Raw genomic sequence first — 15,539 nt, 5'->3', positions numbered from 1 at the left:
AATACAAAAATTAGCAGGGCGTGGTGGCGTGCACCTATAGTCTCAGTGGTGTGAGACTGAGGCAGGAGAATCGCTTGAACCCGGGAGGCAGAGGTTGCAGTGAGCTGAGGTCACGCCACTGCACTCCAGCCTGAGCGACACAGCAAGACTCCATCTAAAAAAAAAAAAAAATTCTACATATAGATATAGAGGGCTCAGGAGTGTGTGCAAATGATAAGGCAAAAGTAACAAAATGTTAGCAGTAGGTGAATTCTGGTAAAGGATACTCTCCTTGCAACTTTTCTGTAAATTTGAAATGATTCCTGAGTAAGGAGTTAGAAACTGCAAACCTCCTTGCTGAGTTGCTGTGGATGCTGATGGGAGGAGGCACCCAACCCAGTGGGCAGCAAGGACAAGAGTGTTAGTGACCACAGGGGCCACACTCCCATCAGGCCTTCGTTTTGTTCTCTAAAGGAACATGTTGCTGCCCTAGGCGTCCAGGGGCTAGGTCATTATTCTGAACCCATTACCACGGGGACTATGAGGAAGCCACACCCTCTCTTCTAAGGCCAGTTTGTCGAACAAAGCAGCATATTGGGAGAAGAAAATTTCAAAACAAATCCCATCAATTTTGTTGGGGTGGGGGGTGTTGGCACATCCCTGGTATTGGTAGTGTTTTGTGGCATTGCCAGCTGTGCACCTTGAAGACAGAGACCTGGTCTTTCTGGTGTGAGCATTTGGTCATCAGTGGCCTCTGAGGCTTCTTACAGGTGCTCAGTCAGATGGAACATCTCACTGCATTTCTTGCCCCTTGAATAGACTGCTCTGGTCAGTTGCTATTTGAAACAGTAGCAGCAGCAGCCATTGTGAGAAGCCGTTGGTGCAGGAGACTCAAGGACTGAGACTGGGAGGGGGGCCTTCCTCAAGGGGAAGTCTTAGGAGGTGGGGCCAAAATACCCGCACCAAGAGGCCTGGTCCCCATGAGCACCACGTTTGTTTTGTTTTAGAGGACCATAGGGAGCCAGGCAGGCCTGTGTGGGGCTGCAGTGGGAAGGGAGCCCCCGTGCCCTGCCCTCTGCCCTGTGGTGAGAGCAGCCCTAGGTGCCCACTGCTCCAAGGACCCAGCCAGCCAAGAGCCAGAGTGTGAGGAGTCCCTCCTGCTGCCCTGTCAGCTCACTGCCCTTCACCGACCTCATGTGGTTGTTGGTCTCCAAAAATTATCCCTAGAGCCCCCTCCCACATGGACTCTAGGCTGGCCCAGTGTCACCAGTAGAATGTGTTGGAGGGAACACTGTGAGTCCCAAGGCTAGGTTAGAAGAAGCCTTGCAGCCTCTGCCTGAGTCTGTTGGAATGCTTGTGCTTGGGACACTTCCTCTTGGGACTTAGCCGCCATATTGTGACAAGACCAGGCACCATGGAGAAACCGTGGTGGACGCCCCGTCAGCAGGCCCAGCCAAACCAGTGTGGCTGCCCTCCATGTGAGTGAGGAGCCATCTTGGGCCTCCAGCCTCGTTGAGGCCTCCTCTGGCTTCAGCCCCAGTCACCACCTGACCACAGTGCCGTGAGACCACCAGCAAGAGCCCAGCTGAGCTCGTCACCCCACAGAACCCTGAGGAAGGATGATTAAATTGTTGCTCAAAGCCATTAAGTTTGGGGGCAGTTTGTTGCTCAGCAGTAGATACCTGGAACAGAGCGTGTGACGAGATAGCCTGAGTACATGACTAGAACCGAAAAGATAGACCACTTTTTACCCTTTTTGGGTTCTGACTGTAACCCGGGTTGTTCATGCCAAGCTCTCTGGCTTATGCAGCGCCTGGGGGAGGACAGCGGGGGAAGGTGACCCGACGATGTGGGCTAACTCAAGAGGCTCGAGAGGCTAACAAGTGCAGAAGCAGCGAGGGGCAGGTTGATATGTGAGTACTTGCATTCATCTTAGAACAAGACAGTCAGAGCCTCTTCTTTTTCAATACAATGAGAGCTCTCAGAGAGGTAAAGGCTTTCCTTATTTATCTTTGGGTCCCCAAAGCCTAGCACTTGCCTGGCGTGTTGAGTTCCTCCGCATCCGAGTCATTGAATTAAGTGGCTGAGTCTCGGGGGTGGAGGGGACTGGACAGGCTTCCTGGTCCTGAGAAGTCTTTCAAGAGGCCTTCAGGGCAGGCAGGCCAGGTTCCCTGCTGTTAACTGTTACCTGCTGCCTTCCCCTGTCATTCAGATGCCCAGGACAGGCCGGGGTCCCCTGGAGAGTGTATGTGCCATGGCCCCTGGCCTTGGGAACACTCAGCGTTGACCCAGCAGGTGGTTGACACTCAGACAGTCATTGCTGCCCAAACTACCAGCAGCAAAGACAGAGCAGAATTAAACAGAGCTGTCAGCCCTGTTCAGTGAGACGAAGAGTAGGTGGGTTTGTTTAAAACACTCCCATTACAGTCAGTTAACCTTTATGTTCCCTAAATGAAAATTATATAAACCTGAGATTTCCGTTGATCAGGTTGCCTAGGAACAGGCAGCAGGTTTTCATAAGACAATGCAGTAGATTGTCACCGATAGGGCTATTAGGAAGTGAGCTGGTTAGCGGTATTATTCCCCTTGCTGGTGTTGGCTTTGGGTAATTATCTGTCTGCCTGTGCAAGACACGCCCATCTTCCTAGGCTTGGGGCAGGTTCATGCAAATGAGATTTCTCAGCCTGCTCCTCTGGAGTCCTGAAGCCAGTTTTCACCCTGGGCTTAGGGGAGAGAAACCTAAAAGAGCCAATTTGGATGAGTCTGTTGTTTTCAATCACCTTTTCCCCCTACCTGCAATGACAATATTCTAATAGCCCTATCAGTGACAGTCTATTGCATTATCTTACAAAAACCTGCTCCCTGTTGCTTAGCAGAAAGCTTAGAAAATAACTAGCAAAATGCCCGATTAAAAATTTAAAAACAGAGTGATTCTAAGACAACTTTAGTATGTGTTTTCAGTATTTTTCCCTATATGATATATGCACTTGTTTATTTTTCAGAAAGTCGGTGACATTTGCTGTTTTCCCACTTGCAGTTAAAGTAACCCATCATCCTGGTTTGCCTGGGACTGAGGGGTTTCCCAGTACCTGTGCATAATTATTATCAATACACTTTTTCATAGCTGCATAGCATTCAATCAGTGTGGATAAACCAAACTCAGCTAATTCCCTGTTCTTCTATATTCCAGGTATTTCCTTTTATTAAAAAAAAAAAATTCTAATTCCGGTAGGGCAAATTCCTAGAGGTAAGATTACTAGGTGTGTGTATAAATTTATGGCTTTTGATGTAGTGTCAGGTTGCCCTCCAGAAAAATACGTACCAGTTTCCACCCCTCCACATGTACCCTCAGAAACCCTTACATCAAACAATGCTTTCATCACTGTCAATCTGTGGGCAAAAAATATGCTTCATCTTGGGGAATGTGTTCTTTATTAGCCGTCTGTGAATTGTCTACTCATGTCTTTTACCCATGTCTCTTTTGGGATGCTCATCTCTTTTAATCTATAGAACTCTTTGTATTAAGCATATTAGTCATGAATGTTGAACCATTTTGTCCACTTTTTAAGGCATTTGTGGTTATTCTTGAAAGAGCAGGAGTTAATACCTGTTGTCTGGTGTCTTTGAAGAAAGGGGACTTATATCTTGGGTAATTATAGCATCCCCCTAACCTTGAGCACTAAAATATTTTTTGATTGAAGTATTTGGGATGAGAGTATATCCAAAATGGATAACCCATAGAGGTCCCTTTTTTATTTTCTTTTTTTTTTTTTTTTGAGATAGAGTCTCACTCTGTCGCCCAGGCTGGGGTACAGTGGTGCGATCTCAGCTCACTACAACCTCCACCTCCCGGGTTCAAGCGATTCTTCTGCCTCAGCCTCCCAAGTAGCTGGGATTACAGGAGCGTGCCACTACGCCCGGCTAATTTTTTGTATTTTTAGTAGAGACAGGGTTTTGCCACGATAGCCAGGCTGGTCTCGAACTCCTGGGCTCAAGCAATCTGCCTGCCTTAGCCTCCCAAAGTGTTGGGATTACAGGTGTGAGCCACTGCGTCTGGCCTAGAGATCTCTATTTAAACAATGTATATTGCACACAGTTTAACTTTTTCTTGCTATCTCAGGCACACCTGTGAACAATAGTAATTTTCTGTGTTACAGAGATACCTCAGCAGCTGTTGAACTATGTAGAGCTTTTGCTCCTATACCATATGGCCCAGACTGCTCTTTAAATAAGATACCTGATTCTTGTCTTTTCTCCGTCACTATCAGGTGGTCATGCTGTTTCTTTTGGCTATTAAAAGCATCCGTGCCTTACCCTGCAACACCCCATCTTCATCAGCAGTGGGACTGATTACTGGCTAACAATGCTTGTTAAATTTCTCTGTAAACAAAAAGCAAATAAGTGCTAATAAGCACAAGTCTAAGGCGCTCTGGTAAAACAGTGAAGGAGCTTCCGAGGGCCACAGTTGTCTTATTCCCTGAGGTTTGTATTTCGCATAGTTAAGGTTATTAAATAAGTGACCTCTGGGTGTACGAGCAGATTAGCATGAAGAAATTTTAGAGTCAGAAGGGAAACAGAAAGGGGAGATTAGCAACCACTTGAAAATGTAGCTGCAAATGAGAAAGTAGTAATCCAGATGAACAGAATCAGTATTTAATCTTATTACTTCCCTCAGGAGTGTGGTGGTGGTGTTGGTTTTGTGGAAATGTGGCACTGCTGACCTAGAAATTCTAAAGATCTGGTTTGTAGGCCTGAACCTGTTGGGGAGGGCTTTCAGCATGTTGCACAAGAATTTTTTTTTTTTTTTTTTTTTTTAAAGACAGGTTCTCGCTGTGTCACCCAGGCTGGAGTGCTTGATCATTGGCTCACTGCAGCCTTGACCTCCCAGACTCAGGTGATCCCCCTACCTTAGCCTCCCAGGTAGCTGGGACTACAGGTGTGTGCCACCACACCTGCCTAGTTTTTTGTATTTTTTTAGTGCAGACAGGGTTTCACCATGTTGCCCAGGCTGATCTCAAACTCCTGGGCCCAAGCTGATTCACCTGCCTCCACCTCCCACAGTGCTGGGATTACAAACATGATCCCCCACGCCTGGCCAACACAAAACTTCTGATGCTCTGTTTTCTCATCTGTGAACTGGAGCTAAGGCTAAGTGGTCTGTCTGTTTAAAAAGAGTTTGAATCAGATGGCCTGGCGTGAAGAGTCACTGGCCTGAGGGAATGTCAGGGGCATTTGTAAACGTGTAAAGGGCTGAAAAATCCTGAGGGATTATTATTATTGCTATTGTTGTTATTATTCACAGACACATCCAACAGCCGTTGTCTGCCTCCTTATCTGTCATGCTTTCTTCACGAGCATCAGCCTGAGCTTCAATCTGTGTGTATATCTTCAGCTTACGTCCTTGCCGCCCCTCAGAACCCAGTTTCATCCTTGTAGGTTTTTCTGAAGCAGGATTTGCACAAGTGGCGTGTTTTCTTAAGTATTTATTTTGCAGGCCATTTATTCGGCACGGCTATTTTTACAGTGGGTAAGGAGCAAGGCTAAAAATAACTTAGCTCGTAACCAGATAGGTTCTGCATTTGACATTTACGTGGAATTCATTTGCATCTCATTTGTTCGCCTTTCTGTTTAACAGGTAGAATGTAAGAAAGCTCAGCCGAAAGAAGTCATGTTCCCACCTGGGACAAGAGGCCGGGCCCGGGGACTGCCTTACACCATGGACGCATTCATGCTTGGCATGGGGATGCTGGGTGAGTCTGGACAGGACCGCAGGTCACCATGGACTGGGAGGGCTATGGAGGCCTCTACTCCCAATTGGGTCACCTACCAGTGGGGCAAACTGCTTTACCTTTCTAAGCCTCAGTTTCCTTGTCTGTAGATGAGGATGATAATTCCCCAAGACGGTTGTGATGATTAAGTGTGTGTGTGTGTGTTTGTGTGTGTGTGCGTTTGTGTTTGTATTTATAATCTTGCCCCATGCCTGGCTTATTATAGGATATGTTAGACATTTTCCCTCTTTTCCATCTCCTTCCTCAAAAGAAGGAAAAGTCCCCCTCTATCTCCCTCAGCCCTCTCATCTGAGTGGGAGTTCTTAAGATGTAAGGACTCCTGGCTGACTTGACTTGTGTGGGCTAAGGCTACATTTTCTAAAACTTGGGAGAGGAGGGAAGTGGTAAGGGTGGGCGATAATCCTGTCTATTTAAATGATTAACATTTTTCTCTTGGGATATCAAAATTTGCATTTAAATGGATGTTTTAAATAGCCTGTTTTACTCTTTATTTGCCAAAAAAAAAAAAAATGATGAAAGACAAAGTGTGTTTGTTCTGACTAAAAATGATTTCTCCTGGCTTTTAGAGAAATTGAGTTGCATATTTTGCCGCTTTCCTTAAAGGTATCTCTGTCCATCCTGCGTAGATAATTGAAAATCTTACCGCTTAAATGGCATGAAAGATGGAGAAAGCAGCGGAGATGCGTAATGGTGTAGGTCGCAACAATAATTAGAAATTTAAAGGCGAGAGAACGGTATTTTAGTGCAAGTTATTGTGTGTCAGGAAAATACTAATTAAATGGGATAAATGGTAGTTAATGGTAAAATTCCATTCAGGCACATGAGCTGTCTAGTGTTAATGGGTTTTCATTTGGTTTGGCTAAGAGTCCCACTTCTATATTGTTTGATAAGCCCTTTCTATATTTTCAGATTTGCTGCTGTTTAAATCACTTCTGGCTTAATTTTAAATTTATAAAACTTTTTGTGGTCTGACAAAGAATTGTATCTACTTGTCTGAGGAAATAACAAAGGCAGGTAAAACTATTTTGAGGAACTTTATGAAATAGAAAAAGATGCCAGGAGAATATTAAAAGTGGCCATGCTGTTAATTCTCCTCAAATGAATTTTTTAGGCTTAACACAGTTTCAAAGAGAAATCCTATTGTAATTTTTTAAAATTGGCCAGATGTTTCTAAAACTTATCCCTGGAAGAAGAAACAAGTGAGAATAAATGAAAAAATGTTTTTAAAAAGAGGAATGAGAAAAGACCAACAGTGAGAATGTAACACAAAGCTACAGTAACTAAAACAGTATGGTATATGGGAATGCACCAGTTGATAGAAAAAGGTAGAGTCTAAACTAAATATATCTATATTTAAGAGTGTGATTTTAAAAATCAGTGATAATTATTTCCTGGTTGACTACAAGGTAATTACTTAGCTCCTCCTTTAAAAAATAATTTTTATTAGGTCTTTATGTTTTATATCAAAAGAAACTCTAAGCTGGTAGTTTTAAATGGTGAAATCAAACCTGAAAGAAGGAGAGTTGAGCTGAGTGCAGTGGTGCTCGCCTGTAATCGGGAGGCTGAAGCATGAGGATCGCTTGAGGCCAGGAGTTTATGAGCCAGCCTGGGCAACATAGCGAGACCCCTCTCTACAAAAAATAATAAACATTAGGCTGGGCATGGTGGCTCACGCATGTAATCCTGGCACTTTGGGAGGCCAAGGCAGGTGGATCACCTGAGGTCAGGAGTTCAAGACCAGTGCGGGCAACATGGTGAAACCCTGTCTCTACTAAAAATACAGAAATCAGCTGGGCACTGCAGCACGTGCCCATAATCGCAGCTACTCAGGAGGCTGAAGCAGGAGAATCGCTTGAACCCAGGAGGCAGAGGTGGTTGTGAGGCAAGATTGTGCCACTGCACTCCAGCCTGGGCGACAGAGTGAGACTCTGTCTCAAAATAATAATAATAATAATAAACATTAGCAGGGTGTGGTGGCGTGCACCTATGGCCTCAGCTACCCAGGAGGCTGATGCGGGAGGAAAGCTTGAGACCGGGAACTCTGGGCTGTGCAGATTTGGTGTCCCCACTAAATTTGGCATCAATATGGTGACTTCCTGGGAGTGGAGGAACATCAGGTTGCCTAAGGAGGGTGAACAGGACCAGGTTGGAAATGAAGCAGCACAAAACTCTGTGCTGATCAGAGTGGGGTCGTGCCTGTGAGTACCCACTGCACCACAGCTGGGGCAGCATAGAGCATAGCAAGACCTGTTTCTGAAAAAACATAAAATAAGAAAGAGTTGGGGGCCAGGCCGGTGGCTCACGCCCATAATCCTAGCACTTTGGGAAGCCGAGGCAGGAGGATTGCCTGAGCCCAGGAGTTCAAGACCAGCCTGAGCAACATGGTAAGACCCTGTCTCTCTCTCTCTCTCTTTTTTTTTTTTTTTGTTTGAGATGGAGTCTCGCTCTGTTGCCAGGCTGGAGTGCCGTGGCGCTATCTCAGCTCACTGCAACCTCCGCCTCCTGGGTTCAAGCAATTCTCCTGCCTCAGCCTCCCAAGTAGCTGGGATTACAGGCGCGCGCCACCACACCCAGCTAATTTTTGTATTTTTAGTAGAGACGGGGTTTCACCATGTTGGCCAGGATGGTCTTGATCTCTTGACCTTGTGATCTGCCCGCCTCAGCCTCCCAAAGTGCTGGGATTTACAGGCGTGAGCCACCGCACCCAGCGACCCTGTCTCTTAAAAAAATAAATAAATAAAAGCAAAATAAAAATTAAATAAGAAAGAGTTGAGCCTATTACCACCTACTGGGTTTTAGAGTCTTGAATTTAAAATGAGCATAAAGGCCCTACAGCATAAAATGGAAGACCTTCAGGATCCAACTTCAGGAAATTTCCCACCTTTCTGAGTCTAACTTGGTACCCTCTGCATGCTGGAAAGAAGGAACTGGTTTTCATCTGGGAGAAGAAGAGGTGTGAAGCGGAGCCAGCTCAGCTCCTGTCAGTTGACAAAGAGCAAAGAGTGCTCAGCCTCCCAGACTCCGAGCAAAGGCTCAGGCCCACATCTCCGTAATCACCCAAGCAGGGATCCCTGAACAGAAGGGCACCTAATGTTTCATCATGGGAGCCCAGGTGGGGAGGCGGGGCAGGAGGCATGGGTCAAGAGCACCTGCTGCGTGACCAGCCCTAGGTAGCCTTGGGACACAGTGCTTCACAAGCAGATGTGCTTCCTGCCGTCAGCGAGCTTGTGGTCTATACAGAGAGCCCGATGCCTAACATGAATTGCACAGATGCCTGATGATCATCATAGAGTCTGGGGGTGGTTGGAGAGCACGTCATGAGGAGTGGAAGCCAGTCTTAGGAATCAGGGAAGTGGCGTTTCAGCAGAAATGAGAAGGATGGGTAAGGCAGGGGCCTTCCATTCAGAATAAACAGGCTTGGAACACGAGGACCCTACTGTGGGACCTTGAGAGCCAACGAGCCTGGCCACGTGTGTGTGGGAAGATGGGGAGAGGCAGGCCCAGGGGCTCCAGGGTTGGCTTTGCCTGCAGCTCGTGGGCAGACCTGAGTGGCCCCTTCCTGAGAGCACCTACTGAGGTGGTAGGAGACAGCAGTGGTCCCTGTGCTTATCTGGACAGCATCTGAACAGCGCCTGCTCGCTGTGGGATGGATATGTGATGCCTGCCAGGAGCTTACTCATCTGCCCAGCTCTTCCCTCGTCTACTCACAGCTCAAGTTATGACTTCCCCAAGCCACAGTAAAGAAGGGGCTGTTAGGTAAAGCTATTGTTGCAGTTCAGAGCCTATTGTTCTTGAGTTATAACCTCCACAGCCCCACCCTGCTGCTGAAGGCCTTTGCCTTTTGCCTGCTGTAGCTGTGGTTGTGCCTAACCCCAGACCCTATCCAGCCCAACCCCAGGTCACAGAGGCACTAGTCTTCTTCTAACCAAGTAGAGAACCCTTTGGATGGAATGGATGGGGTCAGCCCTAGCCAGAGCAGGGCTCTACCAAGGGAGGCCATGTGGTCCAGAGGCAAGAGCTTGGGACTTCGGAATCAGCAGACCTGGACTCTTCACTCTATCAGCTGTGTGATTTGGTGCAAGTGGCTTAGCCTCTCTATTCTTCATTTATCCTACCCATGGGGTAATAATCTTACTTCCTGGGGTTGTTCAGGGATAAATGAAACTGTATCTTGCCTGGTAAATGCTGTATTTAGTCTAATCTGAGATGCCATGGCTAGTAAGATATATGTTCATGTACTGTTCAGAAAGAAAAAATATGCTATTAATTAAACCGCACAATGCTTTCTTATCACATTGGCTGCAAGATATATCCCACTTTCAGAGAAGTTAAAGTGTGGAAAAGATGTGTGTCTTCAAATCAACAAGGTGTCGTAGTATGTACTCAAGCTGGGAGTTGTTATTAACAAGGCACTAGGAAGCGCTACCACTTGGACTTCCTTACCACCCAAGGCTGAGAACCTAGCTAGACTCAACGGATGTGACCTGTGCTGTGGCAACTGCAGCCTCTTTCTCCTTGTGGACTTCCAGCCCAAGGAGTTTGGATTATTCTTGAGTAGCCACCTTCTGACAAAGATCTGTGTGCTGGATTCTAGGCCTCATCAGCCCTGGGCCCTCCTGAATTTTCCAGTGACTGTGGTGAGGCCATCCATATGCACTGAGCAGGGTCTCCTAAGATGTCCCAAAATGTGTTCTCCAGCCAGGAACCAGCTCAGCCAGAGGTCCAGGCAGAAGGGATGAATCGGATACAGTGTCAAGCTGTATCTGAGGAGATACAGACCTCCCCAGCCAGCAGAGAGCCTCCTCCTGAGCCCTCTGTAATGCACCCACTGGGAATTCCCTGGGCTGCCCTCTGTTTTGCCCATTGGCGCAGCTTGGCCCTCTGGGTCTATGGACTCTCTAAGCGAGGAGACTGCCATTTGCTGTGCTATGATGGAAGCCCTTGACTCTGTCATCAAAGACTGTTTCTCTTTCTTCTTGCTTCTTCCCTCGAAAGTGGTAGTGTGGCATCAGGCAGAGTCGAATCTTTTGATAGGATGGCCTGACGTGATCCCATCCCTTACATGAGTCATCATCTCCACCGTGCACTATGCCTGCATATTAGTCCTGGAAGCACTACCATCCTCACCAACAGCAATCTGGCTGATGAACTTGACTCATGCAGAAAAACATTTTCTTAAAGTTAACTAACCAATGAAATTAGATGAGCTTTCCATGATTTAAACTTTTATTATTGAAAGAGTGGAAAAATAAATAGCACTTCTGGGGATTTTTTTAGAAGCGAGACTATAAACCATTAAAACATTAAAATTCATTCATTCAACAAATATTTATTAAATGAGTACCTACTAAGTGCCAGGCACTGTTCTAGATGCTGAAAATGCAGCAGAAAACTAAGTCTCTGATTTCAGGGAGCTGACATTCTAGTGAGGAGTCTGAGACAACCAGCACACTGGTCTGTAAATGACTTGGACACTGTGGAACTAATTTTTAAATATCATTTAAGATTTTCTCCATACTCTGGATGGTCTCATCAGAGGGAGGCTGATAAGCGTATAGTTGCACAGTTATTCTGTGTTGATCTCTGTTGATATGGCTGCAGACGTCCTTGGGGAAAACCTACACCTGTTTTGCTTTTAGCTTTTACAGCGTTTGACAGAATCACAGAATAATCGACCCAATGGGAATTCCTTAAAAGGAATGTAGAAGAGAAGAGGAGGGGTTATCCTTAGGCCAGGTCTCCCACCTTTGAGCCGGACAAAACCAGAGTCACCTAAGACTCTTAGGAAAGGTCTTTTGCAGGCCAGCACAGTGGCTCATGCCTATAATCCCAGGAGGCCGAGGCGGGCAGATCACCTGAGGTCAGGAGTTAGAGACTAGCCTGGCCAACATAGTGAAACTCCATCTGTACTAAAAATACAAAAATTAGCCGGGCATGGTGGCGCATGCCTGTAGTCCTAGCTACTCGGGAGGCTGAGGCAGAAGAATCACTTGAGCCCGGGAGGCCGAGGTTACAGTGAGCCAAGATCATGCCACTGCACTCCAGCCTGGGTGACAGTGCAAGATTCCATCTCAAAAACAAACAAACAAAAAGCAGAAATGGTCTTTTGCAGCCCCTCAGATTTTGTGGCACTGCCTTGCGGCACCGAGAGGTGCCCACAGTTATCCAGCTCAATGTGATAGAATCTCTTTCATTTTTCTTAATGAAGGTGAACTTAATAAAAGCAAACACATGATGATTGTTGATATATTTTATTTCTCTGAGCCTTCTCTGCCACATAATCCCACTGCCTTTAACTTTCTTGGCCTCGTTGGGCACATGCTGTTTATTTAACATGCTGATATGAGTGTTAGAGAAATAGCACATTGCTGAGCCCTTAAAGAAAAGCTTCACCCTAGCAGGCCCAGAAACGAAGAGATGCTGATGATCAGCTAAAGCACGTTAGCCAAAAGCATTCTTAGGTGCAGTTGTACTGAGAAGCCCCCCGTGAAGTCCTGACTCAGTGTTCCCTGACATTAAGCCCCCTGAAATGCGGGCAAAAAAAGAAAAGTATCATTGAGAACAGGGACTAGGAAGCTGTAATCTGCTGGCGTTCACTAACAGATCAAAAGATTGGAGATTGGCTGGAACTTAAAACCACATATCTAGACTCAATTTCGACCGGGATCTGGCTTTCCCAAAAATATCTGTTTAGATTATTCTCAAGGAAGTGTTCCTTTGTTTAGCCACTTCCTGGTGGACAGAGGAAACTCAGAATTCAGCTCTTCATTGTCCCTGTAGAGCAGTGCAGTCCAATAGGACTTCCTGCAAGGGAGGGAAGGTCCTGTCTGCACTAGCCAATATCACTAGCCGCTTGTGCACGGTAGCTGCTGAGCCCTTGAGTTGTGGCTTTTGCGAATGAGGAACTGGAGCTTTCATTTTAGATAATTTGAATTAAATTTAAATTGGACAGCGCAGGTCTGGAGGAGCCCCTGCAACTCAGGGTGATTCTGGGGGCAAAGCATCTTTGTAGACTTTAGCCTTCACGTCCTTGCCTAGGAAGGACTCTTGGCACTTGGTGTTTAGTCTGTTTGCAGACCTCATGGAGCCGATGTGGTGCCCCAGGCAGTGCTCTAAACATCACGCAGCAGATATGTCACACTCTGGCAGTTCCCTGGATAAACAGCCCTGTCTCTTGTCTCTTTCAAGTCTGGGGCCTGGTGGGAGCCGTTTTCCATGACTCTGAGTAGCTGAGTAACAGAGCCCAGGAGAGGATGAGTCATGGACCCGTCTAGAAGGGAAACATCTCTAGGGTTGCAGCAAAGACCTAGAACCAGAACCACAGTTTTGACAACTTTGTCAGCATCCCCAAAATGGGGCCTCAAAATGAGCTCACTGGCAAATCCAAATTCTATTGTTGATTTCTATATTTTGCTTCTGCGATGGAAAGCCGATCTGCAAGAGAGGTGGTCACCCTGGCAGAAGCCTTGATTTTTTTTGACTTTAGTGACAAGAGATAATTACTGTGGGATTGATCAGGCGTCCAGAGTATTGGAGCAAATAAATTGTGCAGTGGCCAGTGCGGGAGGGGCCAGGCTGCTAATGGAAGTGGTGGCTGGGTCATCCCGCCGTAATGTGGCTTGATGGAGCGTCTGCACGGGTCTGCTGTAATGTGCTATTGATATGCAGCCAGCCAATTTCCCCCGTGTGGCTGGGGCTGTGAACCATTCGAGCAGAGCCGGGCTGCACAGCAGTAAATGAAGAGGAAAATTGAAGTAATGTTGTATTATAAATTTATGATTTCATCTGCCTGACCTAGAGGATGTTCGGCGATTGGGGGTGGAGATAAGATCCCCTGCTCTGGCAGATGCCGAATTCTCATCTTTGTGGTTTGGGAGACTATAGTATTGATGTGTCCAGGAAGAGTGGGGTGAGACCCAAAGTTGGGATAAACTTGACCATGCTTTCCTTCTTTCTTGTTGAAGCCTTGTAGGAAAGCCAGGAAGAAAGCGGATATAATTGCATTGTATTGGTCACCTAAGTGCAGAGAGAAACTGGCTGTTCTGCCACTTCCCACCCTCCCTGAGGGAAGGTGACACATGGGCTTCTGCTTTTGCTGTCAGATTAACACTAAAATATTTAAGACCCCCAGCTCTGAAGTTAGAAGCAAACGAGCCATTTTTCATCAGGAAAGCCCCTAGGCAGCCAAGACTTGGCTGTTTGCATATAATCCGTTTATCAATATTGTTGAAATCATGGTATAAGAAATCTAGTACAAGATCTGATTTGCTAGCAGGTGATTAATTTGGAGGAGAACTGAGCTGCCCAGCCACGAAATAAATATGAAGGAAGGCGCCAGTATGCATGTATCTATTTAAGGCATCTGAGCCCTGGCCTTTGCCGTTCTTCCTTCCTTCTTTCTCCGTCGGGTTCCTGAGCTCAACATTCCACTGGGCTCCTGCTCCTTAGCGAGCAGTCAGTGCAGAGCTGCTGGGTCCTTCTGCCTCGCTTGGGCAGGCTTCTGCCAATGAGTCACCAAGCGAAATAAGCACACAGGAAGGAGCGGGTGGCAAGACCCTGTGGAGGTAGAGACAGTTCCATTCAGTGAGTGAGCTGTGACTGCAAATTTGGGAAGGTTCTAGGGGAAGCAAGGGAAAGGAGCCACAGCTGGTCTCACTCGAGAATTTGGGCACGTCACTGTTGCAAGGGACCCACAAGGCTTTCTACAGGTGACAAGACTTAAGCTCCAAGAGAAAAAGGAAGACTCCTATCTTAAGTCGGGTTGCTGTCACAGATTACCATAGACGAGGTGGCTTATGAACAGCAAACATTTATTTCTCACAGTTCTGGAGGCTGGGAAGTAAAGATCAAGGTGCTGGCTGATTCCATGTCTGGTGAGGGCCTGCTTCCTCATAGATGGCCCCTTCTAACCATGTCCTCACGTGTTGGAAGGGGTGAGGGTCTCTCTGTGACCTCTTTGTTAAGGGCACATTCGTGAGGGCTCCACCTCATGGCCTCATCACACCCCAAAGGCCCCACCTCCTAAGGCCATCACCTTGGGGGTTAAGATTTCAACACAGAAATTTGGGGGAAACACACACATCAAATCATAACAACCCCCAAGGGCATGGTTGTGGGCCAGAGGCAGGACTGGAACCCAGGTCTCCTGACTTCAGACCCGTGAGTTTCTGCTCTAGGTCTGGTGGCAGATCCACTGATCCTAGGCAGAGGCTACAACACCAACATCCACCAGGAAGTGAGGGACGGTGGAGCCCATCTCCAAGGCACAAAAGCTCTGAGTAGGCAGCAGGATGACAAGCAGACTCTGACTCCTGTTGCCGAGTGCAGGCAAAGTGGAATTTAGTAAGTGATCCTTCTCCGTTAGCCCTCACTTGCAGGGTCAGGAAGTGGTCAGTGTGATGTGTGAGAAGCCACTGCGCAGGTGGGTGATAAGACCCTAGAGCTGTGTGTAGGGATGTTTTTAAAGGGGTTGTGTAGAAGGGCAGAGACACCCTTGGAAAGTGTCACTGTTGCCCTCAATTGCTGGAGAGCCTGGAGGCTGTCATAAGTCCACCCATCAAAGTAATTGTTTGCCAGTGTTTTGATAACAAGCAACAGAAACAACCCTGGCTGCTGTAAGCAGCAAAGGAGATTATTCGAAGGAGCTTGGGCAGTGCTGGAGAATTGACAGGATGGCTGGAGAACAGGACTCAGAAAACAGGCAGGAACTGAGAGAGCTGGGTGGTCAGAGCCCTAGCCCTAGCCAAGGGGACAATTCAGGAATGACCTGGT

General features: G+C 46.9%; 1 protein-coding gene across 7 annotated transcripts in view; it reads left to right on the top strand.

Annotated features, from left to right (window-relative positions):
- MSI2 (musashi RNA binding protein 2) overlaps nt 1-15,539 on the top strand; it is a 429,533-nt gene that overhangs the window by 355,420 nt on the left and 58,574 nt on the right. For all 7 annotated transcript variants that reach the window (XM_024234809.3, XM_024234807.3, XM_054535667.2 and 4 more), the window contains one exon: nt 5,615-5,729. In XM_024234809.3, the coding sequence (XP_024090577.2) occupies nt 5,615-5,729 (115 nt within the window). The remainder of the gene's footprint in view (nt 1-5,614; nt 5,730-15,539) is intronic.

The sequence above is a fragment of the Pongo abelii genome, chromosome 19 (genome assembly GCF_028885655.2).
Source record: "Pongo abelii isolate AG06213 chromosome 19, NHGRI_mPonAbe1-v2.0_pri, whole genome shotgun sequence".
Classification (NCBI taxonomy): domain Eukaryota; kingdom Metazoa; phylum Chordata; class Mammalia; order Primates; family Hominidae; genus Pongo; species Pongo abelii.
This window is presented reverse-complemented; position numbering and strand designations above follow the sequence as displayed.